This window comes from Cynara cardunculus, assembly GCF_001531365.2.
Source record: "Cynara cardunculus var. scolymus isolate 2C chromosome LG 9, CcrdV1, whole genome shotgun sequence".
Lineage (NCBI taxonomy): Eukaryota > Viridiplantae > Streptophyta > Magnoliopsida > Asterales > Asteraceae > Cynara > Cynara cardunculus.
In genome coordinates, this window is record NC_037536.1 from 16487083 (window position 1) to 16511389 (window position 24307).

The window sequence follows — 24307 nt, forward strand, 5'->3', positions numbered from 1 at the left end:
CCACCCTTACATGTGGCTTGGGTGGGTTATTCGGTTTCAGAATTTTTTTTGACACCCCTAGGTTTGACCTAGTCAGCTAAGTTTCTAGATCCGCCATTTTATACCTGTGGCTAAAATATCAAGGAATGCAATTGATACCTAAATTTGGGTATAGATATGCCCTTTCAAACCATGTGACGTTGTGCATCAACCTATAGCTTGGTTATGCAAAGCAAATGTTTGATGAAATGCTTCCATGGGGGAGGTTATGATTTGTCTTTGCCATGATCATGGACTCATTGAAGAAGCTTGTGGTGTCTAAACTTGTTTATACAAAGGATAGTTTGGACTCATATGATTGATGGGTTTGTCAAGAATGGCCTTCCAACAGTAAAGGGGGAACCTTAATGGTTGCTCCAATACCCAGTCAGAATTTCTTAAAGTAAAGACTAAAGAAGATTATATAATTTCTATTTGGTGGAGTCAAAAGATTGTTTCCTAGCCTTTAAAAAAGAAATTGCTTGAAATTCTTCTTGAATGAGCATATATCTACAAGCCTTAGCTTAATATAACTACGTAAGCTAGCATAATGACACCAAAACTGAGGGATCCGTGTGTGGTCGACAATTTGATTTCTTTATATATTGGTTACATTCTTGATAATCTCTTTATTTTGCTCATTTCCATCTTGAAACAGACGGCATTTAAGTCGATGGAATAAATAAACTTCCAGGCAGTTTTGACATCTGAATCCTTTTCAACTAGCAACTGTTTAGCCTTCTTCGTTCATTAAACCATCACCTACCTTTTACTGTTGTAATTTAAAAATTAGGAAATATAATATTTAAACACCATTTTTTTTGGGTTCAGCACTTGAATGATGCATGTGGAGTATATGTGGTCATAATTGATTGAATGAAGCCTTCTCATGAGAATAATTAATAAAAAGAGAAAAGATGGACTTAAATGAAAAGCATAGCATATTTTTTCACTTGCAGCAATAGGAGGTTTTTACCATTCAATAATGGAGATCAATGGCAGGAAGAGAACAAACCTTTTGTTTCTAATACTGATGTTGCTTTACTTTCAGCTACATTTAAAAGCACATGAAGATCCATCCTACAAAGAGATCCCGGTGGGAGTGATTCTAGATATGGGATCAAGGGTTGGAAAGATCATTCATAGCTGCATTACCATCACATTATCTGAGTTTTACAAGGTCAACAGTCACTATCAGACAAGGATAGTTCTGCACAACAGGGATATCCAAGGAGAAACACTGCATGCTCTACATACCGGTAAGTATTATAAAAGGTTATGGGGTCAGTTGACCCCAGTCATATCTCTTTAAAATTTCATTTTCACTCAAAAAAATTTCTTACCCTAATTCTCCATAGCATTTTATCCTCGTGAGCCCATTGGAAATTACACCGACCCCATTGCTGATTGTTCTTGTTATATATATATATTGGTTTCTTAAATAAATTGTTGTTCCATCTCAATTTCTTTGTTTTGTTACTGCCAGATCTTTTGCAATGTTTTCTTAGAGCATCTCCAACAAATTCTCTAAAAGTTATCCAAAATGGAGAACCAAAGTTCAAAATCTCTAAAGAACCATCTCTCTCATGGTTACCTATTGGTGGAATATAATAAAAACACCATTTCTCTCCCATGGTAATCATGTTCCGGAGAGATCTCCAAATTTGGAGAAATTTAGAGCATCTCCAACAAATTCTCCAAAATTTCTCTAAAATGGAGAATCAAAAGTCTTAAAAAAAATACATTCATCTCCAACAGATGAATTAATTCGCATCTGTTGTGAGATTGTTTATGCACTTGGATGTCTTATTGTTTTGGGACCTTAGAAATCATTTGTAGCTTGCATCTTGGCATATCCACCCTTACATGTGGCTTGGGTGGGTTATTCGGTTTCAGAATTTTTTTTGACACCCCTAGGTTTGACCTAGTCAGCTAAGTTTCTAGATCCGCCNCCACCCTTACATGTGGCTTGGGTGGGTTATTCGGTTTCAGAATTTTTTTTGACACCCCTAGGTTTGACCTAGTCAGCTAAGTTTCTAGATCCGCCGTTTTATACCCGTGGCTAAAATATCAAGGAATGCAACTGATACCCAAACTTGGGTATAGATATGCCCTTTAAAACCATGTGACGCTGTGCATCAACCTGTAGCTTGGTTAGCATGTATGTACTAGATACTTGAAGGGGTAGTTTTTGTTGAAAGATTAAAAGGATAGTCGATATTCATGGTTTAATAAGGAAAACTTTTCAAAATAAAAGATTGGAACTTTATTGATTAAAATTTTGTAAACTTTATTAATAAAGATTGAAGCTTTATTGATAAAGATCAAAACTTTAATAAAAACCATGTTTTATTATCAAAGATGCAAGTGCACCTCCTTGCGTGTGCGATACACTTTCATAGAACCCTATCATAAGGTCAACAATACATTAAAAACCCACTCGAACGTAAAGGCTTATAAACTCAATTACAGTTTGCGTTTCTACGAATGTGGGATGGAAAAACTTCCAAACTCACCAAAATTCCAACACTCTTTAGTCCCAATTACATTGAGTAGATTGCTAATTCCATCTTGCCCACCAGCTTTTGAGCTCTTGGAGAAGACAAAAGTGCAAGCGATCATAGGTTCAGAGTCGACAGCTGAAGAAACGTTCCTGAAGGTATTAGGAGATGAAGCTAGAATACCTATTCTTTCACTTTCACCGACTCCATCTTCCAACAAGCATCCTTATTTCCTTCAAGTTACACAGGATGAAACCACTCAATTTAATGGCATTGCTGCAATGGCAGAATCCTTTGGATGGAAGAATTTGATCGTTATTTGTGAGAACACTGGTAATGGGAGGGATATGGCTACATTTATGGCCAATGCCTTCCGAGAGAAGAACATATCTATAACGTTTAGGAGCCTACTTCCAACCTCTGCTAGCTATGAACTTGTCTAGGAAGAGCTTCATAAGCTTTCGACTATGCGAACAAAAGTATGTGTTGCATATTTCACCTTCTCTTGCAACCGACCTTTTGCTGAATGCAAAATATCTAGGAATGATGGGTGAGGGATACAAATGGATCATCACTAGCAAGACTATGGACTTCTTAAATCTCTTGGATGGTGAAGTCATCGAGTCTATGCAAGGGGCAGTGGGTTTTAAATCATATATTCCACAATCAAGGGAACTTCGTAAATTCACTTGGAAAGGAGAAAGGAATATGATGGTAGGAGCCCATTGATGGAGGTCAAGGACATAAATGCTTATGCTATTTGGGCACATGATGCAGTTTCAGCACTAGCAATGTCTGTTGAGAGCATGCAAGCTGTTAAATCGAAATATTTGGAAACGAGTGGCTCCAGCCAAAAGAGTACAGCACTTCTGAATCAGATAAAGAATATCATTTCAAGGTTTAGGTGGTCTTTTCCAATTTAGGAATGGGAGGATTACTGCACAAGTGCTAGAAATAGTAAATGTGATAGGTAAAGGGAAACATAGGGTTGGGTTTTGGACAACAGATGCTGCTTTCACCAAAAAGATTTGTAAGTAAAATTCCTTTTCCAAGGATGGCCTGAAAGCCATCATCTGGCCAGGAGGTATTACATCACATAGCAAGCAACTGGGTAGCAAAACCTCAGAATTGTCGTTCCAGCGCCATTCTAGATCAAGGGGAATTTTTCAAGTGAATTATGATGCTCAAACTAATTCGACAGTCGTTTCAGGGTTTTGTGCAGAAGTGTTCCAAGTTGCCTTCACTGCATTAGGTCCGGATGTAGCCTTACATTACATTCCAATTGGGAATAATTCTAAAATTGGAGAAATAGATTACAACGATCTTATAGATCTAGTCCATTCTGGGGTATGCATATTCTCTAATCCAGTACTCTTTGTAATCAATATATTCTAGCTACATGACTTTCGGCACAAGCAAATTAATGCACMGAGAGCATTATTAATCTGTTGYATGGCATTATTGTTTTCATCAGGAATTTGATGCTGCCATTGGAGATATAACAATCACAGCTAACAGATCTCGATATGTTGACTTCACATTGCCATACACCGATCTTGGCTTTGCGACACTATCACGAGACGCCGATGCAAGCRWATGGATCTTTATGGAACCACTTAGTTCAAATCTTTGGCTTGCGTCTGCTTGCTTTTTTATTTTACTGGCACTTGTGATATGGATTCTTGAACATCGGACAAATCAAGAATTTCAAGGTTCACGAGGACAACAAGTCGGAACAACCATTTGGTTTGCCTTTTTGACTCTTGTTTATGCTCATAGTAAGCTCTGACATCTTCTTTGTCTTGTTATCTCTAAGAATATATGTATCATTTACATATTCTAACACGCCAGCCCATTCAGTTTAGATTAATAATATCTCTACTTCCATGGCAAAAGTTTGGGTCACTACTACAAAAACCGGTTTTATAGTAACGCTAGAGATTTCTAAATGTCCTAATAAACTGTTTCGTACGACCAAACAATTGTATGTCCTATATATAAAGGTGTTACCATGTGATGCAATTGTGTAGTCCTACAATCATAAGTCTTATAAAACAGTCTATTATCACATTAGACATATTTGGCATCCTATAAAGCAGGTTTTGTTAGTGGGTTTTGTAACCTTAAGTCTAACGAAATAGTCATAGTGGTAATCAAAGGAAACGATCAAACTCCAATATGCATCGGAAAACATGAATTGGACAAAAGAAACCGAGCAAGTGTTTGTAATCGCAGGGCAGGAGCTGCAGAGTAATTTGTCAAGATTTGTAGTGATRGTATGGTTGTTTGTAGTGCTGGTGCTCACTTCAAGCTACACTGCAACATTGAGTTCGTTGTTAACCGTCGAACAAATTCAGTTAGCATCGAAGAGAAATTCGRTTGGATWCTCGCCTTCCTTTTTCKTTMACAGAGGATATAATAAGAACTCRATTCWGGGCACCAGATTGAAGTTGTATTCCRCATTAGAGGCATATGCCGATGCTTTGTCACGTGGGAGTAAGAAAGGCGGTATTGATGCAATTGTCGATGAAATTCCTTACATTAAGGAATTCCTTGCACAATACCCRTCTGGTTACTCCATGACCGTTTCTGAAGCTACCACTAATGGTTTTGGCTTSGTAAGTCTCCTCATCGGTAACTTTCATTACTTTTGCTATTTTCAGTTTGTAGTGTGATGCAGATAAAGTTTGCAGGTATTTGCACGAGGTTCATCCTGGGTCCCTGAGATCTCGAGACAGATTGCCAGACTACGAGAAGATGGGACTTTAAACAAGTTGGAGAATAAGTGGTTTAACCAACAACCGGTGGATTCTACGCCTACAACTAAAATTCTAAACCTTAAAGACTTGCRTGRTCTATTWGTGATCAGTGGGGTGTCRATGGCAGCTGCCCTTTTCCTGTTCGTGCTTTATTTGGTTCACGAGAAACTACATTTCAACTCCACGAAGCTGGCCGGAGGAAAGCTAGCGTTGATCAAAAGGTTTTTCGTGCCGAAAAACTGGTAATGCTGTTGAAAGAAGATGACTCGAATAACAATGAGAGTAGTACAATTCTGCTTTTATTTGTTGGACTACTGTTATCCTCTTTGTTTTTAGGCTCGGGCATTCGGAACCAGATTGCAAAAAAAAAAAATATCGGGTAAACACTAATCGGGTAAGAGTCGTCACCCTCACTTATCGGGTAAGACTTTTGGTCCTTATTAGTTGCACTTATAGGGTAAGATTTTTGATCATTGACATGTTAATCCGATAAGGTAAGTGACATGGTAAGCTATTACCAGGTAAGTGTTTAGTAGACGGTCCTAAGTAGTCAAAAATCATAATTAGACTCTGGTTTTTTTGAATTTCTAAGGTTGTGTTTGGTACATCGGACAAGTTTTTTGACAGGACATGAACAAACTCACAGTTCCACGTTTAATCAACATGGGACAGGGGCAGGATGGGACAGATTTGACATTTTCCTGTCACACCAAGATAAATGGACCGAGATGAGACAAAATGAGACACTACTAAAAATTTAACAATCTACCTTTACTTGATATAACTCTAATATTATATTTGGTTTGATTGCCACAACCGCCCACTGTAGCCGCCGCCACCACCACCACCGTCGCCACCTTAACCATCTCCACCACCAACGACTGCCACTACCATCTCCTTCACAACTACCCCCTTGACCTCCATATCCACCACTGGCGCCCACGACCATTGTCCACCACCTCCTCATCCTTTACAACCACCATCGACCACCGTCTATTGGAACTGCCACCACCACCACCACCACCATTATCGTCTAGTACTTAATTTTTGGTTGAAATAGAATAAATTTTTTATAAAATAAAAAAAGTATAATAATCCATTTAATTGCCATAAATTAAAATATGAATTTTTGTAGTACAAAATTAAATATTATTAATAAAAATTGATGTTTGTGGGGTGTCAAAATAATTAGGAAGGATGATTAAATTAGAGTTTGGTGGTTAAAGATTTGATAATTATTATTAACATTCTTTTTGGTAAGATTTTCACTTTCTAATGGAATCTCTATGAGATATAAAATTCAACCCTTTTTTCTAATTAATAATTATTACTAATCATTTTAAATACAGTAATGAAGCAAAGATATAACGTAACATCATACGGCTTATGTCCTCTTAAACTTGCTGTTTATCATCAAATAAAGTCATTCCACGAGAATATTATTTGTCTTATTGTTGACACTTTGATAGCCACTTGAAGAACAAATAAATTGCCACACGTTTTATTTTTGAAACTTAAAGATTGTGATTAACCACAAGGATGATATCTGATTGGTTTGGGCTCTAAAGGTCAAAAGTCATGGAGGTTCAAATCCAAGGAGGAATAAAAATCCCCTTTGTGGCCATGGAGGTTCAAATGCGGTGACTCCGAACTACCCACAAAACAAGTGACCGTTCTGGGATCAGTCTGCTCGTATAGTAGGTTGGATATCCAGGTTAATGAAGAAAGAAAAAGACTGTCACTTTAAATTTTTTGAACGATGTCTTGTATTTCGTTCTGGGATCAGTCCACAAACTTTTGTTAAGCCGGTGGTTATTCACGGAAACAATCTCCCTAATCCTTGGAATAAATATAAGGTATGTGTCGTATCTTGTGTACATCTTACCTCCATATCTTATTTCTGAATATAGTTGTTGTGTACGTCTGGTCTGACATGGTCTCGTATTTCAGTCGCTCTTTGTTTGTTTGACTCATTTTAGCTGAGAAATGGACGTTTCTTGACAAATTTGACGTTAACAATCATTAATCAACTAACCCAATCTTAATTAATGTAGATGGATGTAATCATGTTCTTCAACTCAAAAGGACAAGAACCATTGGAAAAACAATCACGGAAAGATATATGAAAACACTTCATTTCATGATAGTGAACAACTTTTGACAGCTAGAAACCCGCTTTTTTTGAATATGAACTTTGTGTAAGTGGTAAAATGGGAAGGAATAAAGACATTGAACAAAGTCAATCACGCTATTTTTTCAACACCAGTTAAAAACGAATCAAACTGGTTTGACATGCTAACACTTTTCTATCTATTTGTTAATTTCATAAATAACTACAAGGATTAAATACTTCATAAAAATAATCAAATATTTATGTGCACTCAGTACGAAATCTGACTTTTAAACTTAACCACAATGGTGGTGTCCGATTGATTTGAACTTGGGCTCTAAAGGTCAAAAGCGTGTGGAGGTTCCTGGTTTGAATCCAAGGAGGAATAAAAATACTTTTGTGGCCACGGATGTTCAAATACGGTGACTCCGTGCTATCAGCGAAGCAAATGGTCGCTCTGGTATTAATCGGCTCGCACTGGGATTAATCGGCTCGCACATAACGGGTTAGATATCCTGATTAATAAAAAAACTTTTAAACTTTCCGATTTTCTTTAACTTAATCATTTTACTCTTACCTATTAAAAATAAAATAAAACCCTGATGGATTCATTTTTTGAATTACTAATATTCTCTGCAATCTATTTAAATATAGAGTAAACTACAAACTTGGTCCCTATGGATTATAAAAGTAACACTTTTTGTCCCCACAATTTCGAACTTATAAAATGACCATTCTGGCTTGTAAAAGCGTTCAAATTTGATTCTTTTCTTTAACAAACCGTTAAATAGTTTCGTTAAATGAGAGTTATTTTCGTTCTTTTATCGATTTTGATTGGGTAAAAGATTAAAAAAAATCAATAAAAGAAGAATAATGCCCCTCATTTTACATAATCTTTTAAACGATCATTAGAGAATTGGACTAAATCTAAATGTTTTTGTAAACTATAATGACCATCTTTTAATTTCAAAACTATAGAGACTAAAATTGTTATTTTCAACTATAGTTTACTCCTGAATACATCAATAAATTTTATAAGAGTAAAGGTCCTTAACGTTTGTCACTTTCAACGGTTTATGTCCCTCAACTTTGTTTTAATATATTCATCTTTGACGTTTGTCAATTGCCAACAAGACTTTGTTCTTCAGTCTAACGACAGTTAGTTTTTTCCGTTACATCTAGTTCAATGAGGGGTATTTTAATCATTTTATATATTTTCTTGATTTTTATTAAAATTAAAAATTCATATTATATATTATATTATTATAAAATAAAAAACAAAACCAAAGCATTTGACCAAAAGTTGAGGGACGAAATATCGTTGAAAGTGACAAACGTTACGGACCAAAAGTAAACTTTATAAAACATTTGACAAAAACTCTTAAAAACCATTTTTTATGCATGAAGTACTGTTTCTTGATGCATATTACTTAAAATTTAAGATTACAAGTAAATTATGTATAAGTACAATTTATTAAAACTCCATGTTTGAATTCGTGTAACTAACTGCGGATAAACATAATCAAATAGAGGATAAACATCTTATTTTAAATATAAAAAATCCAGAACATAATTAAGATAATCATTGAGTTTAACAAAATACTTAATTATTTTCTTAAATAAATTATTTTATTAAACCAAAAATAAAATTACTTCATTTTATTACTTTAATTAAATTATAATAAAAAAATTGAATTAAAGAAATTACACAAAAACAACAACTTTTAAATAGTTAATTTAATACTATTATTGCTTATTTTTTTTTAAATTTTATAATATCTTCAAATTTATATTTCATTCAAAAATAAAAACATTTTTTTTTCTCAAAACCACATAAAGTCACATTATAACATCGATAGACCCAAAATATAAAACGAAACAATAAAATAAAGATGTATCTCGCTACATTGCACGAGTACCTTTCTAGTAATAAAAAAATAATACATATAGCTTCTATGTTGTTCCAATTTATATGATAAATAAAACGAAAAGGACATTCAATCTTCTACAAACTAATGTGTCCCTTCTTCCTTCTCCGCCCCCACCCACCCCACCCCCCTCCCCCTGGGGCTGGGTTTGGACTTGGTAGAAGTAGATGGACAAAAAAGTTGGTTAAAAATTCCCAAAGATTTTGGGTAAAAACATAATGCAAAGTTGCTTGTCAAGCAAAAAAAGGACCAAATTGGATTTTCAAGAAACATAGTTACAGTTGGATACCACAAAAGGGGGTGTGTTTTTTTGTCTGGTTGGTGAACCAAATAATTGTCCTTTACTATTTCTACCAAACTCATGCAACAACACACACACACCAAACACCCACTCAAACACACATTAATTACACACACACACACAAACATTTTTACCTTTTTATATCTGGGTTTTTTTAAACGGTTGTAAATTACATAAACTGATAGTTATAATATACTGTAATCAGTTTGAACAAGCGGATTTTATATAACCGATGTTTACATTGGTTGAAAAAACAGCAACTAATAAAGAGTAGTTTCTTAAAAAAGATTTAAACCTTCATTATGTATCAAAGCAGATTGAAGCATTACCATATAGATCCTAATTGGCTAAGGTCAACTATAGTAGTTGTCGTTGTAAATGAAATGGAAGATACTGTTGTATCTTGATCACGACTTAAATTGAATATAGCTGTTATTTAAGTCACGGTTGCTGCAAAAGAACAGTGAAAGTGGCTTTGTTGCTTAGAATAGCGTCAGCATGCCACAGTTGTTGTTGTAATTGGGACCAATATAGCGTTGTATCTTGATCAGGGGTTAAACCGAATATAACTTAAGTCACTATTGCTGCAAAAGACAGTGAAATCCACTCGTATTGTTGTTGCTTATAGAAACCGAACTAGTACGCCACCAACTTGCAAGGTCAAACATGAAAACTAAAACCCCTTTAACAAAAGTTTTATCGTAGCATTACCATTAAAACGTTGTACGAGTTGACAACAACACCTAACCAAACATAAATTAAACCTGAATTGAGATCGTGTGGTCGTAGTCTATGAAAAGAAAGCTTACTAAGCACAAGACTTATGACGCATGATTGTCAAATGGGAAAAAACCAATCTGAAGTGGAAGTCAAAAACATAACAGAAATAGACTCTGTAATATCTTTTTAAATCTCATAAAATTCTTCAACATTTTTGTTTAAATTACATATCAAGTTATATACTGCAAATTCTATAAGATTAAAAACAATACATTTTAATAACTGATATATATTATATGATACATGTTATATATTTGTATACTTTATACGAATTTATATCAACCAATCGTTATGGAAAGATATAGTTAGAATATGACCATAAAAACAGGAAGAAAATTATTAAATGCCAATAAATAATGTTTTAATGGCTATTTTTAATTACATTTAATGTATAACATATAATTTTAGCGTGCATTTTTTTACATAAGTGTGTGCTACAAAAACTTAAAATCAAAAATCACTTAAAAACTACGAATCGTATCGACAAGAAATTTATAACTGTATTAAATTGAATCTTCTGTTCGGTTAATTGATATATGATAGAAAATAGAATTAGGAAAAAAAAATCGATAATACAATAATATGAGAATACTGTTTTAATTTAACGGTTGTATTGTTGAAATAGCTTTTATTTTTCTGCTATGTACTGTTTTTCGTTTAATAATACACTGACTTTCATAAAATATAATATAAGCTCAATGAAGGTTATGTTATTTGTTTTATGAATAGCGTTGAAAATAGTATTTGAGTGAAACTGATCGGGGGCAGACCTATGAGTTGTTGAGGAAGGTCTCGTGCACTCGTTCAACCAATTTTCATGAGTAATTTTTTTTGAGGTTTGAATGGCGTACTCGCTAAACTTTGAGTAGTGCTTCGAGATATTAGAAGATACATGAAACGTCAACTAAAAAACAGAAAAAAGTATCTCAAAATCAACCACAAAACCCAAAAAATTTCATTGAAATCAACCAAAAAACCTTGAAAAATCTCTTGAAAAAACCAGAAAACTAAAAATTACCGAACAATTATATTTTATTTTGCACTATATCATGAGAGTCTTTTAATCATTCTGACCACTTAATCATTTTACATTCAGCCACTATCAAATAGCCACTTTTTTTAGGTTCAAAGAGTTTGATAAAACTGTTATAAAAATAGAATAAAAAAGGGACGATAATATGTTTTAACACAAATTTATTTTATCAGCTTTGAAAATTATAACACTTGGCTTAATATAAAATTAGAATTAAAATCCATTTTACAAGAAAAATGAAATTAAATTTAAAATGAATTATTTTTTAAAATTTCATGCACTGAATCCGGCCTACAACGATGAAAATTTTGTCTTTTTTAATACAAAAAATGTTAAAAAATATAATATTTAATCAAATACGTGATTCAGCAGTGAATTTTAGTATTTTATTACGAGTATGTCTAAAAAGAATGTTGCAGTTATCGTGTTTATTTTATATTTTTTCTTTTCTATAATCTATACTATATTATAAAACATTTGACAAAAACTCTTAAAAATCATCTTTTATATACGAAATATTGTTTATTCATACATATTACTTAAAATTCAAGATTCAAGTAGATTGTGCGTAATTATAACTCATTAGAGCTCCATATTTAAATTTGTGTAACTAACTACAGATAAACATAATCAGATATAGGATAAACATCACATTTTAAATATAAAAAATCTAAAATAATCATTAGGATAAACATTGAGTTCTAACAAAATACTTAATTATTATCTTTATAAAAAATTATATCATTAAATCTAAATTAGATTATTTTAAATTAAATCATAATAAAGATTTTGAATAAAAGAAATTACATAAAACAAGAACTTTTAAATTGTTAAGTTGATATTGATATCCATATATTTTTTCTTAAAATTTTATGATATTTTAAACTTTCTATTTTATTCAAAAATAGAAACATTTATCATTTTCTCAAAACCACATAAAACAGTATTATTATCATTATATCGACATAGATAAAGAATAAAACGAAACATTAAAATCGAGATGTGTCTCGATGCATAGCACGAATACTCTAGTTTTAAAAATGTGTATTTATTATAGTTTTTAGTTAATTAAAAGATATTTTTATCCTTAATAATGGAGACAGAAATTTCTCCATCCTATAATTAAGGGTAAAAAAAATGAGAAAGTAACACTTGTAAAAGTAGATACTTATTTTGGAACAAACTAAAATAGAAATATGAACACTTATTTTTAGACAGATGGGGGTAAATATGAATCTTTGATCACTTTTAATCTCACTCCATCCCATAATTTATGCTTATCACGAGAATTTATCCGGTGCATGTTGATGCACCACATTAGTATTGATCTTCAATTATGAATGATCGTGTGAGAAGAGAAAGGTAAGAATAGATTTGAATCTCTGATCATATTTAATCTCATTCCCACCCATGAATTATGCTTTAGAAGGAAATTGATCTCGTGCATCTCGCTACACCTTATTGGTGTTATCATTCAATTATGATTGATCCAAAGGTGCAGATTTCTTCTTAAGCTTCTCCCATAACTTTCCTTCTCATCGGAACCCAACCCTATATAATTGGATGATAGTTAAATAGTAATTGAATTTGATCAACTCAGTTTTATTGAATTATGAACTGTCATCCAAGAACCAACCACTTCAGTTTTAATATAAGATCACATGTAATAAAGGAACCATCAAACCGTCGAGGTCATCGGGCCAAACACACAAGCACTCCCTTGGGTTGACCGTTCTTTAATCACATGTGATTTTCTAGTATAAAATTACATTTTATATACACATGCTCCCATTCTCATACCTTGACTTTGTTCTCGTTTGAACATACCCCTATATGTATAATTTGATTATAAGACTGACTAGATCGAAGAAATCCAAGTTCTTTTTATCACAAACTCGAAGCAGAGAAAGCTCTTACGTGAATGACATAGCCTAAGATATAGATCTAATCTATTTCGCTCAACTCGGTCAACAAATATATCTATCAAATTCAAGTAGTCGTCTTTCCCCCCGTAAGGGGACCATCCCCTATCCGTGAAAAAGGCGGCACATTCCGTGCAAGAAAATTAGCAAACGACATTATTTCATCAGCTCGACTCGTGTAATGCAAGATATGTATAAAACATTAGTATATATGATTTCATCGATGTGAAACGTTTCTATGAACCCATTATGATCGCCTCATACTCATATATTCTATTTATGAAATACCTCTTTCAAGTTTTATATCCTTTATCATTGTCGGATATCAAGCGGAGGTATATTCATATACGCTTGTTCCATGTCAAATTAAAGTCCGAAACTTTTAAAACAAACAAATGATATCGTTAATAATAATAATAATAATAATAATAATAATAATAATAATAATACCTATATTGCTTAAGCTATCACATAATATCATAAGAATTAATTTATTAAACATTGCGTAATTAATTCTGTGGTTAAAAAATGAAATAAATTCAACTTCCAAAGACACGTTGTGCAAAATGATTGGATGGGGGACAAGTCTCTCACCTAACAGGTTTATTAATAACTAACCTCTAATTATAATCATAATCATAATCATAATCATAATCATAATCAAAATCAAAAGCATATTTGAACATGTTATTTTGTAATTTCTGGTTGTGTTCAGGCGAGAAAGAAAGGTATAGTGAAAAACGTAATAAGAGATTTCTATTCTTAGGTCAATCCTAATTGAATATCAACGTTAATAAAGTACACTGAGATGCACCAGATTAGTTTCCTTCTAAAACACAATTCATGAGATTAAAGGTGATCAAATATTTAGATATTTTTTTATGTTTCTCAACATAAATTCTCTTCTTACACGATCATTCACCTTATATATATGGTTGGGTTCCAGTTAAAATGAAAGTTATGGTGACAAAGGTAAGAAGATATCTCGACCCTTAGATGCACATTAGAATGAGATACACTGGATCAATCCTTGTATCAAACGCGATCCATAGATGAGTTTAAAATTAAGATAATCAAGAGTCCAGATCCCTTCTTACATATATCGCCTTAACAATCCTTCTCACATGATCATATACATGTATATATACATACATATATATATATATATATATATAATATAAGAGGCATCTTTTTAAGTACCTGTAACTCCACTAGAATTGAGTCGTCTTTTCTCTCATCACATCGAGTTTTAATATTAAATTAAAATATTAACTATAAATAATAATAATAAAAAGTCTTTGTTGTATGGAGTGGGTCGAGTCATGATTCACCAATGCCAACCTGGGATTCTTCTACTACTCTTCATTTTTTTTATTAAATGTTAAATATTAAATTCTAAACATTAATTACACTTTTTGTTAATTAATTACTTTTAATCTAATCAATTAATGCCTTTTCACCTTAATTATTGAAATAAAATATCTTTAATTAATAAACCCCAACTTTTTTCATGATATTTAAAATTAAATTTTAAATATTTACATTATAATTTAACAAATCTTATCATTTGTAATTATGATGATAGTCCTCGGTTCAAATAAGAACATCTCCAACGGACTTTTTATCTTGGAAACTTCACAGCAAAAACATTGTAAATGTTGCCTTTATAGTATTTTGTTGTGAAGTTTCAATGTAAAAAAATAATCTTACGAAAACAGACTGGTCTCACGTGATATCAAATGAGAGTACGGTACAAACATGCAAAGCAGTGATCGGAATGAAAGCTGGTGGAAATTTCCACTTATAATTTAATCTCTGATTAACAAAATATATTTATATATAATATATATTACAAATGTGGTGTCTCTTTAACCTTCCACTGCACACAATATTTCTATAATACAATACATATTGAACGAAATTAACCCAAAGATCAAAAGAATTAGACCTAAAAATGGATAAAATCGCAAAAATAACACTTGAATTATTCTAAAATCCAACTCAAAATACTCCCTTTCTTGTATTTACAATCGATGGTCAGAGCTCAATTTTCATCTCAGATGTTTGATTATTACGATTGTCTCCAAAACCCATCTTCACAATGCTATGAAGATCATCGCCTTCAAATCCTGCAAACTGGATCAAAAATTCGAATCGTTGGTTGTTAATTTAAGGTTGAATCAACGTTAAAATTTGGGGTAAAAAGTTTATTTAACCTGGGAGAAAGGTTCGGTGAATCGATGAACAGGGGTTAATGGGTCCACCGGAGATTGGGTGATCGGAGTAGACCCAATGAAGAGTACTTGTTGTTGTGGGTTTTGCTGATAGAAATCTGACGCAGATGATTCGATTGGGTATAATTGTTGAGATAAATTCCCATTTGATTGACTCATCTGCAGATTTAGAACATACCCACAAAAGGAAATTCAAATTTGTAAGGTTTTAGAGAGAGAAACATATGGGTTTTTAGAGAGAGAGAGAGAGAGTTGACTTACATCTTTGGAGATTTCAAAATCTGATCTTGGATTTACTGTTGCTAATTTCATGGATAGAAACTGCAAGAACAAGAAGACGCGGATCGATTTAGACGAGAATGAGTCGATTTCGAACACGAATTCGATGGTTTTCTTTCGTTACCTCAACTTGATGTTGTAATGATTGAACGTAGTTGATGATTTCATCGAGCATAAGTGCTTTTCCGGTGACCTAAAGAAGAACACATCAGTTTTCGGCGTTTTCGATCAGTACCCGAACCCAATGTTGTTAGTTTCGTGGCCAAAAGTTGATGGTTTTTTTTACCTTATTGCAACCTGGAACAAGATCTTGAAGAAGCTTCATTCTTTCACTTATTTTCTCTCTCCTAACCTGATAATGACAGTGATGATATTGGAATCATGATCTTGAAGTTTGAAAAAAAAAGCTGCCATTTTTGTTGTTTTCAGATAGAAAGAAAGCTCACTCTTTCTGCTAAACTATGGCTATCAGTTGCTTGGCCTCTTCTTGCTCTAACATGAATGTAATCTTTTGGTGGTTCTGGAAGATTTGTTTTCTTCTCTGTTTCACCATTTGTATCTATCTCTGTTTTGCTCTCTTTCTCTGTTTTCTTCGGTTTTTTCGAATTCGAATCATCATTACCTTCTTCCTGAAACAATCAAGATTCAAAGTGGATGAATTTGGAATGTAAATCATCAACAACAACAAAAACCCGCACGGGTTGTGGCACAGTGGTTGAGACATGGGAATACGGTGGAATATCGTATTTTTATGAAGTACATACACAACAATTGTGACCATTTATATGTTCTGAAATATGGTGGAATATCCCATCTTCCTATCTTTCTATTTAAGGTGTACAAAACAATTATGACCAATAGAAGGCTTTGTCTCCTTAACATATACAACAGTTGTGTCCACTGTGTTTATCATGGTCCGATTATCATTAAAAAAAGTTGTTTGATTGAAATGGGTTTGTAGTTGGTTATTACCTTTACAATCGTGGAAGCAATTTCCATGGCTTTTCCTCTTGAAGATGATGATTTTCGCTTTCTAGAATTCGAATCGTTCTGATTCTTGAATCCCATTTGTTCAGAAGCAGAGAAATCTTCAATGGAGTTGGTTTTATTATCAGAACCCGACCCGTTGATGTGGGTTTCGGTTGGATTCTTGTTTTCTTGAATGGCGGCCATGGCAGATCCATCGATTTTCAATGAAGGACTACTGGAAACACGATGCAGTTTTGCATTTCCTGATAATGGTGAAACACTAGATCTAGATTGGAAATCAGGGTTGTTTGAGTTTAACCCTAATTGACTACTTCTGCCATTAAAGCTCCGACTACCAAAACAAGAAAACTTCGCCGCCCTCTCTGCGAAACCAGGATCCGCCGCCAGCGACGGCAAACCAGCGCCGCCGTACGGGATTGAATTTCGCAAAGTGGGTGTTGTTTCTTTCGCAAAATGATCGGCGATTGGCCAATTTAATTTCGATGGTGGTGAACTCAGTGGTGTATTATAACATGAAGTATTGTTACTGTTGTAACGAGCTGTCACCGTCGCCGTCGCCGGAGCTATGGCAGCCAGAGAAACCTCACCGCCACCATTGCGAATGCTACCCAATTTTCCGATCAATTCACGAACAGCAAAGTTATCGTTGTTAGCCACTGAACTGGAAACAGGGGAGGAGACCATTGAGCTAAGAGCCGATTCAAAATGGTTGAATCTGTCGACGGAAGATTGCTCCGGGGGACAATTCATCTCCGGCACCGATGCCATCAACTTCCATGACGACATTTGAGACGAGGGTTCGAAGTGGAGCCCTGCATTAAGGAAGAAATCTCTATCCATGGCGGAAAAACAACACAAAAATGGAAAGTTTATGAATCTTTTTGGTGTAAAATTGAAAACCCAGATGAGAAAATGGATTAAAACATGATTGAATTATGAAAAAAAATGTAATATGGTTGAATTGGATTGAATCCCAAAGAGAATCAAGTGAAGAACATGGGATATGATTGAGGAAGCTGGGGAGATGATTGGAGGTGGGGTGGAGTGAGAGAGATTTGTGATGCAAAGGCAAGCAACAGAAAAGGGGGAGCGATGAGAGAGAGAGAGAGAGAGAGAGAGAGAGAGAGGGAGAGAGAGGAGGAAGGTGATGAAGTTATATAGCATGACAACAATTAAATCTTTGTATTTGATTTCTGTGTCAAACAAATCAAGCTTTTTATAATTAAAAAAATGAAATAAATATATATTTTATTTTGCAAAATCAATTATTTCAAACAAATATATTAAAATTATTACGGGTCGTAACATGTAAAGATAAATTCGTTGGGTTGTTTATTTACCTTCTTAATAATTTCATTAAAAGACAATCTCTGAATCATTAAAAAGTGAATCTTATTTAACAAAATAATTATGAAGGGTCGAGATAAAATTGTTATTTGTTATGTTTTGATCATATAGGTAAATAAAAATTTATGTATTTATCAAATTATTCATTATTTGTTTATCCAACATTAAATAGATAGTGTGTGTAGATCAAAGATTTTTTTGTTATCCATTATCTGTTACTCGTTAATGCATAGTAGAAGGGTACTTGTACAAAGTAACGAGATACATTTTGATTTTATGTGTTTTTGAAAAAGACGACAATGTGTTTATTCTTAAATAAAATATAAATTATCATAAAAATTTGCAAAAATATATGGTATTAATATCAAATTAATTATTTAAAAGTTATACATAAAAAATATCAAATTAACTAATTAAAAGTTATACAAAAATACATGGTATTAATATCAAATTACAAAAAATTTACAATCTTAAATTTTAAGTAGTATGCATCAATAAACAATACTTTAAACATAAAATGTGGTTTTTAAGATTTTTTTGTCAAATACCTTATAATATAACTAGAATGGTACTCGTGCAGCAGCGAGATACATTTTGATTTTAATATTCTTTTTATTTTCTAAATAAAATATAAATTTGAAGATATTATAAAAATTTAACAAATATATATCGATATTAGTATCAAATTAACTATTTAAGATTTCTCATTTTTGTGTAATTTTTTAATTTATAATTTAATTTAAGTTTAATAATGAAATAATTTATTTTTTGTTTAAGAATAAAAAGTTGTACTTATGCATAATTACTTGTAATCTTGAATTTTAAGTAATATGAATCAATAAACAATACTTCATGCATAAAAAATAGTTTTAAATTTTTTTTGTCAAATACTTTATAATATAGTATAGATATAAATAATAATTACATAAAAGTTAAATATTAATATTTTTTAATTAGTGAAACAGTAGCTTTGCGATCTATGTCGAGCCGTAACTCGCCCATCTCTCTATTGAACATTGTTTTCAAATAGGAAACTAAGTGGGATTATTTTTCAAATGAAGATCAAGCATAGTTTTACAAAATAATTACTCGAGCGGGCATATTTTTCAAATTATTACCGCCATGACCATATGCTTCGAACAGCGTTTTGAACGAGGGAGTGACGGTATTTTGAGGATATTTAGGGTTGAAAATGGGTTGAACCAGATGACAGATTTCATATAGCAAAGAATCAGCTATTGCTGAATGCCACCTATAGCTGGAAGTCAACCATCACTGAACACAACCTATCGTTGGATGCGTGTTCAGTGATGGTGCTGGTTGATTGAATCTTGAGCTCGATTTGGTTGTAACTGCTTTTCGACCTAATCCATCCGTCATATTTGTCGATCTATATTGTAAATACATAATTTCGTGATCTAAGTACTCTATATGCTAAATTAGTGCCTTATTTCGCGTATGATTTTTCTAGATTATCCCGATACTGATTTCGTGAAAACCCAAGGCATGGTAGGGGCAAAATAGAGTATTTGAAAAGTAATTTCCAAACACGATCTAGAAAATTATCCAAATAATATTAACCATAAAACCCGATTCCCAACATCTGATTCCATCTTCATGTAACAAATTGGGATCACAACAGAAACGTTTTTATGAATGTGGAATCCATCTCCATCTTCATTTAGGTTTAGTTTTGATGATAGTTTTTGTTTGGTTTTGGGTTTAGGTTTGATTTAGGTTTTTTAATTTGATTCCGGGTTTCGATTTTTGGGATTTGAAATGTACGGTTTTGTCTCCCTCTCCTCTACTCAATCATCGTGTCTTCTACTTCGTTGCCTACCTTCTTCGGCTACATATTTCATGCCGACAACCTCCCTTCCCGGGTGACTTACAAAAGCTACCAAACTTCCATTGTCAAAAAAATCCAAGCACAAGAGCAATATCATTATTTGATCCCATGCCCCCATTAGCCTCAATCGCTCTTACCTTGGTATCCTTGAAGGCGAGTTTCGTGTGGGGCAGATTGAGATTGCACGCAATCAACTTTTTACCCAAATTTCATTATTCAAAATCAATAAAATTTGTTTGATTTGGCTTCGATCAATGATGGTATAGGGGTTTTTTGTTTCTTCGGTTTTGCTTCAATTAGATTTCCGGAATAACACCGTATAAGGTGATGGGTAGGGCAAGGAGATCGAGGTTTTTGGATCAAAATGAATGCACGATGGTGAGAAAAATTGCTTCGAGATGCAGAGGTGGTCTGGTGGGTCACCATGCTGCTAGATGTAGTGACCATTTTCGTTTGATTGTGAAGGAGATCCGTGGTGTGGTGACCGTTTTTGTTTAGCGATGCATCATGTTTAACCAGAGTTTACGTAAATGTTCTATGTATTTCTGTAAACTCGATTTTAAGGTTAAGAAAGAAAGAAGATAAATATGTAAATTTACGTAAAGATACACATTAGTAAAAAAATCTTTTCTTTTTGAATTTGAAATAGACATTTTATATATCTATATATTGCAGGGGCCAACAATGAAATTATATATATACACACATCTTCACACACCTAAAACCCTAAAACGCAAAAACCAAAAGAAACAAGACAAAAACTAAGACCCAAAAAGGGTCATGGATCTCTTCTTTAGTTAGGGGTTGTTTTGCAGTCACCGAATGATTTTATACAGAATCATTAAGTGGTCAGAATGATTAAAAGGTTCTCATAATATTATGCAAAATGAAATATAATTATTTGGCAATTGTTTACAATGAAATTAGGGCTCTTAATGGTTAAGGAAGGCACATGATGCAAAATCATTTAGAGGGTTTTAAAATCATTAAATGGCAGAACTTTTTTTGTCAAACAAGATTCACTTCTTAACAATTCAGAAATTGCCTATTAATGGAACTATTAAAAGGTAAACAAACAACCCCTTCGATTGAGAGTAAGAAGACAAAAGGGTCGTGGATCTCGTTGGAGGAAGTCGCAGGTGGGGTGGCTGGAGGAAGCTGCAAGTCGGGGTTGGGTGGCCGGAGGAAGTTGTAGGCGGTAGTAGGGTGGCCGGAGGAAGCTGAAGGTGGTGGTGGGGTTGTCGGAGGAACCTTCAGGTGGTGGTTGGGTGGCCGGAGGAAGTTATAGGTGGTGGTAGGGTGGTCGGAAGAAGCTGTAAGTGGTGGTATGATGGTCAGAGGAAGCTGCTGATGGTGGTGTTCTTGCCGGAAGAAGATGCAAATGGTGGTGGGTGTGGTCGGAGTGGAGTTGCAGGCGGTGGTTGGTGTGGCCGAGAATGGAGCTGCAGGTGGTCTGGGTTAAGAATGTATAATATGTAATATATGTGTGTGTGTATATTTGTTTAATCTATTATAATAATATTAATTAATAATAATTTAAAATTGGTTAATAGAATAAAGCAAAAATAGATTGAAAGACGAAAATGTCCCTAGATTTAACTGTATTAACGGATTTTCTTTTTATTTCGTTAAAAGGGAGTCGATATGTACGAAAACATAAACCATGAATTTCATCCATATATTTATTTTAATTTTTCGAACAGATTAATCTCAAGGCGATCACTTGCTTTCTAGATAGTCCGGATTCATCGTATTTGAACCTCCGTGATCACAAGGGGAATTTTTATTTCTTCTTGGAGTTGAACCTAAGACCTCCTAATACTTTTGACATTTGAAGTCAAACTCAAACCAATTAAGCATCACTCTTGTGGTTATTTATTTTGATTTTAAGACTACTACAAATAGAAAGTATGTACCACGTGGAATAAATCCATAATTTATTGTCAAAACAATGATCTATTTATCGTGGTGTGATCCTCAACAAAATAACTTTTGTGTTGACATAAAAATATTTTATACCCCACACACACACACACACACACACATATATATATATATATATATATATGTGTGTGTGTGTGTGCGCGTGCGCACGCATGTGTGTATACAGACATAAACCCCCATTCTCCTTCCCTCGACCCGGTCAAGCCCTCATGGCGATTGTCCCATTTTTCATCACCGAAATACTCTCTGCTAATACACACACCGACCCCCATCCCACCCTCTCTATCTCTGAACCTGCAACTTCTTCCCTAAACCCTGTTTGTTATATCAATTAAGGAGAAACACATTTGCAAAGGGTTACAAGAGGGGAATTGTTGTTTTTCTTCTATTATTGTAATTCAATATAATATTTTCATAAGAAAATAAGAAAAATAAACGACCAAAATGCCTCAGAATTACACCTAAAATATAACAGTGTTAATTGGACGGACAAAAACTGAAACAAGTTACGAATTAAAAACAGGGACAAATAAAAACCATCGACATAAACGATATTTTCATGAAACCACAAAGACGAAAAACACAATTTACTCTAATTTTACGTGTTAATAACATTTCATAAATGAAATATCTACATACATTATATCTTCATACTGCCCCTTAAAGCTTGTTATGGGTGCGTTTGATCAATTACAGTTATTTGATGATTGTTATGGGTGCGTTTGATCAATTACAGTTATTTGATGAGAAAAGTCCAAAAAACCAAGCACTTTTATATTTTGAGTGATTAAGTTTTTGAACTTTATTTTAAGCAACTAAAATACTGAAATTGAACATATAAATCTTTAAACTTATTAAAACCGAATAAAGGAAACCCAATGAACCTCCATATCGTTTGCTATTAAGTTTCTGTTTGCTACCAGCTTAATAAACTAAACATGACTTACTGCTTATTCAGTCGGCTATATATGATTGTTTGGTAGTAGCTTAAAGATATAGAAAGTGACTTACCTAATAAGCGTCTAGTGAGAGCTTTTTGCAGAAAGTCAAGTTTTTTCAAACTTTTTCTCACAATTAAAAAACATGCACATTTCATCTATAAAAAAACAATCTCAAATAAAAAAAATCAATCTATACAGACAGATTAATCCACACATACATCTTTACGTATACTGGACTTGGAAAACAAACCAAATAACCCCTAATTTATTGATACATGGAAAGAGAATTGATGCATACTGTTTTTATTTTACAAGTGTAAGAATACATTTATTCATAAAATATTTTAAAATTTAATCATTTAAAATATAAAAATTCATTAAATTTTTTTAGTTTTATTTAATTCAAAAATTCATTTGTTTGATTTGAGTAAGTTCAAAATTTTATTTATTTTATTTTAATTAAATTCAATATATTTATTTATTTAAGCAAAAGTTTCCACATTTAATTACTTAAAATATACAAGTACTTTTTGGATTTATTTTTCTCGTATTTGACGGGATAAAATGAGATATTTAAGTGTAGTTTAAAAAATTTAAAAAATTTATTAAAAAATTTAAAAAATCTTAATATTAAATTAAATTATTTTAAAATTTTATTTTATATTGGTGGGGGATTGAAAATGGTTAAAGTGTAAACGCCGGGCCCTTACCGTTAACCACCCGTGCCCCTTGTTCTCGCCGCACGCTGGGGTTAAATTTGTCAATAATATATATTTGAGTACATTACATTTTTAGTCTTTGTGATTTCAAAATTACGGTTTTCATCCCTATAGTTTTTAATTCATTGTTATTTTCGTTCACAAGGCTAACTCCTATTTTTAAAGTGTGAGGGACCAAAAAAGCAAAAAAGTGTAAGCCACGTAAATAAAAACAACAATAAATTGTAAATAATAAGAACAAAAACAACAATAAATTATAAAGCAGATGAATGAAAATCGTAATTTCAAGAATATATAACGGAAATAACAATTTACAATAAACCATAAGAACTAAAAGCGTAATTGACTCTGTATGTCTTGTATATTTTAATTTTTATTATTTATTGATAAGAATATACAAAACTTTACGGCGATGATCACTTCATTTATGTCGGCCCACAAAATATACGAATTTGACCAATAGTCAAAGGATATCTTAGACTTTTCTCATATTTATTTAATTTTATTTACAGAAAATACCATTTGTTATTAAGTTATCTATTTTTCTCCATATATGAACCGTTGCTTTGTTGTCTCGACTTGTTGTAGTCTTGCGTGATTTACGGGTTGTTCACCTTTTTCCTTGGGCGGTTCTGGTTGTAGGTTTTGGTTC

At 33.0% G+C, this 24307-nt stretch overlaps 3 protein-coding genes across 3 annotated transcripts; 2 read left to right on the plus strand and 1 right to left on the minus strand.

The window, feature by feature from the left end:
• The first annotated feature begins 222 nt into the window (after window positions 1-222).
• Window positions 223-3565, plus strand: LOC112517891 (glutamate receptor 1.4-like). The gene is made up of 2 exons (XM_025125264.1): window positions 223-1277; window positions 2601-3565. Exons 1-2 carry the CDS (start codon window positions 1004-1006, stop codon window positions 2960-2962), a joined length of 636 nt encoding a protein of 211 aa, XP_024981032.1. The 5' UTR covers window positions 223-1003; the 3' UTR covers window positions 2963-3565.
• LOC112517854 (glutamate receptor 1.3-like) lies at window positions 3248-5524 on the plus strand. The gene is made up of 5 exons (XM_025125224.1): window positions 3248-3377; window positions 3721-3866; window positions 3994-4297; window positions 4812-5137; window positions 5213-5524. The coding sequence occupies exons 1-5, from the start codon at window positions 3248-3250 to the stop codon at window positions 5522-5524; spliced, it is 1218 nt and encodes a 405-aa protein (XP_024980992.1).
• A 9672-nt stretch (window positions 5525-15196) lies between these two features.
• Window positions 15197-17695, minus strand: LOC112517855 (transcription factor bHLH62-like). Its single transcript, XM_025125225.1, has 7 exons — window positions 16838-17695; window positions 16312-16494; window positions 16152-16217; window positions 15990-16058; window positions 15848-15907; window positions 15569-15745; window positions 15197-15488 (listed from the first exon to the last, which is right to left on the minus strand). The coding sequence occupies exons 1-7, from the start codon at window positions 17693-17695 to the stop codon at window positions 15390-15392; spliced, it is 1512 nt and encodes a 503-aa protein (XP_024980993.1). The 3' UTR covers window positions 15197-15389.
• Between the last annotated feature and the right edge of the window lie 6612 nt (window positions 17696-24307).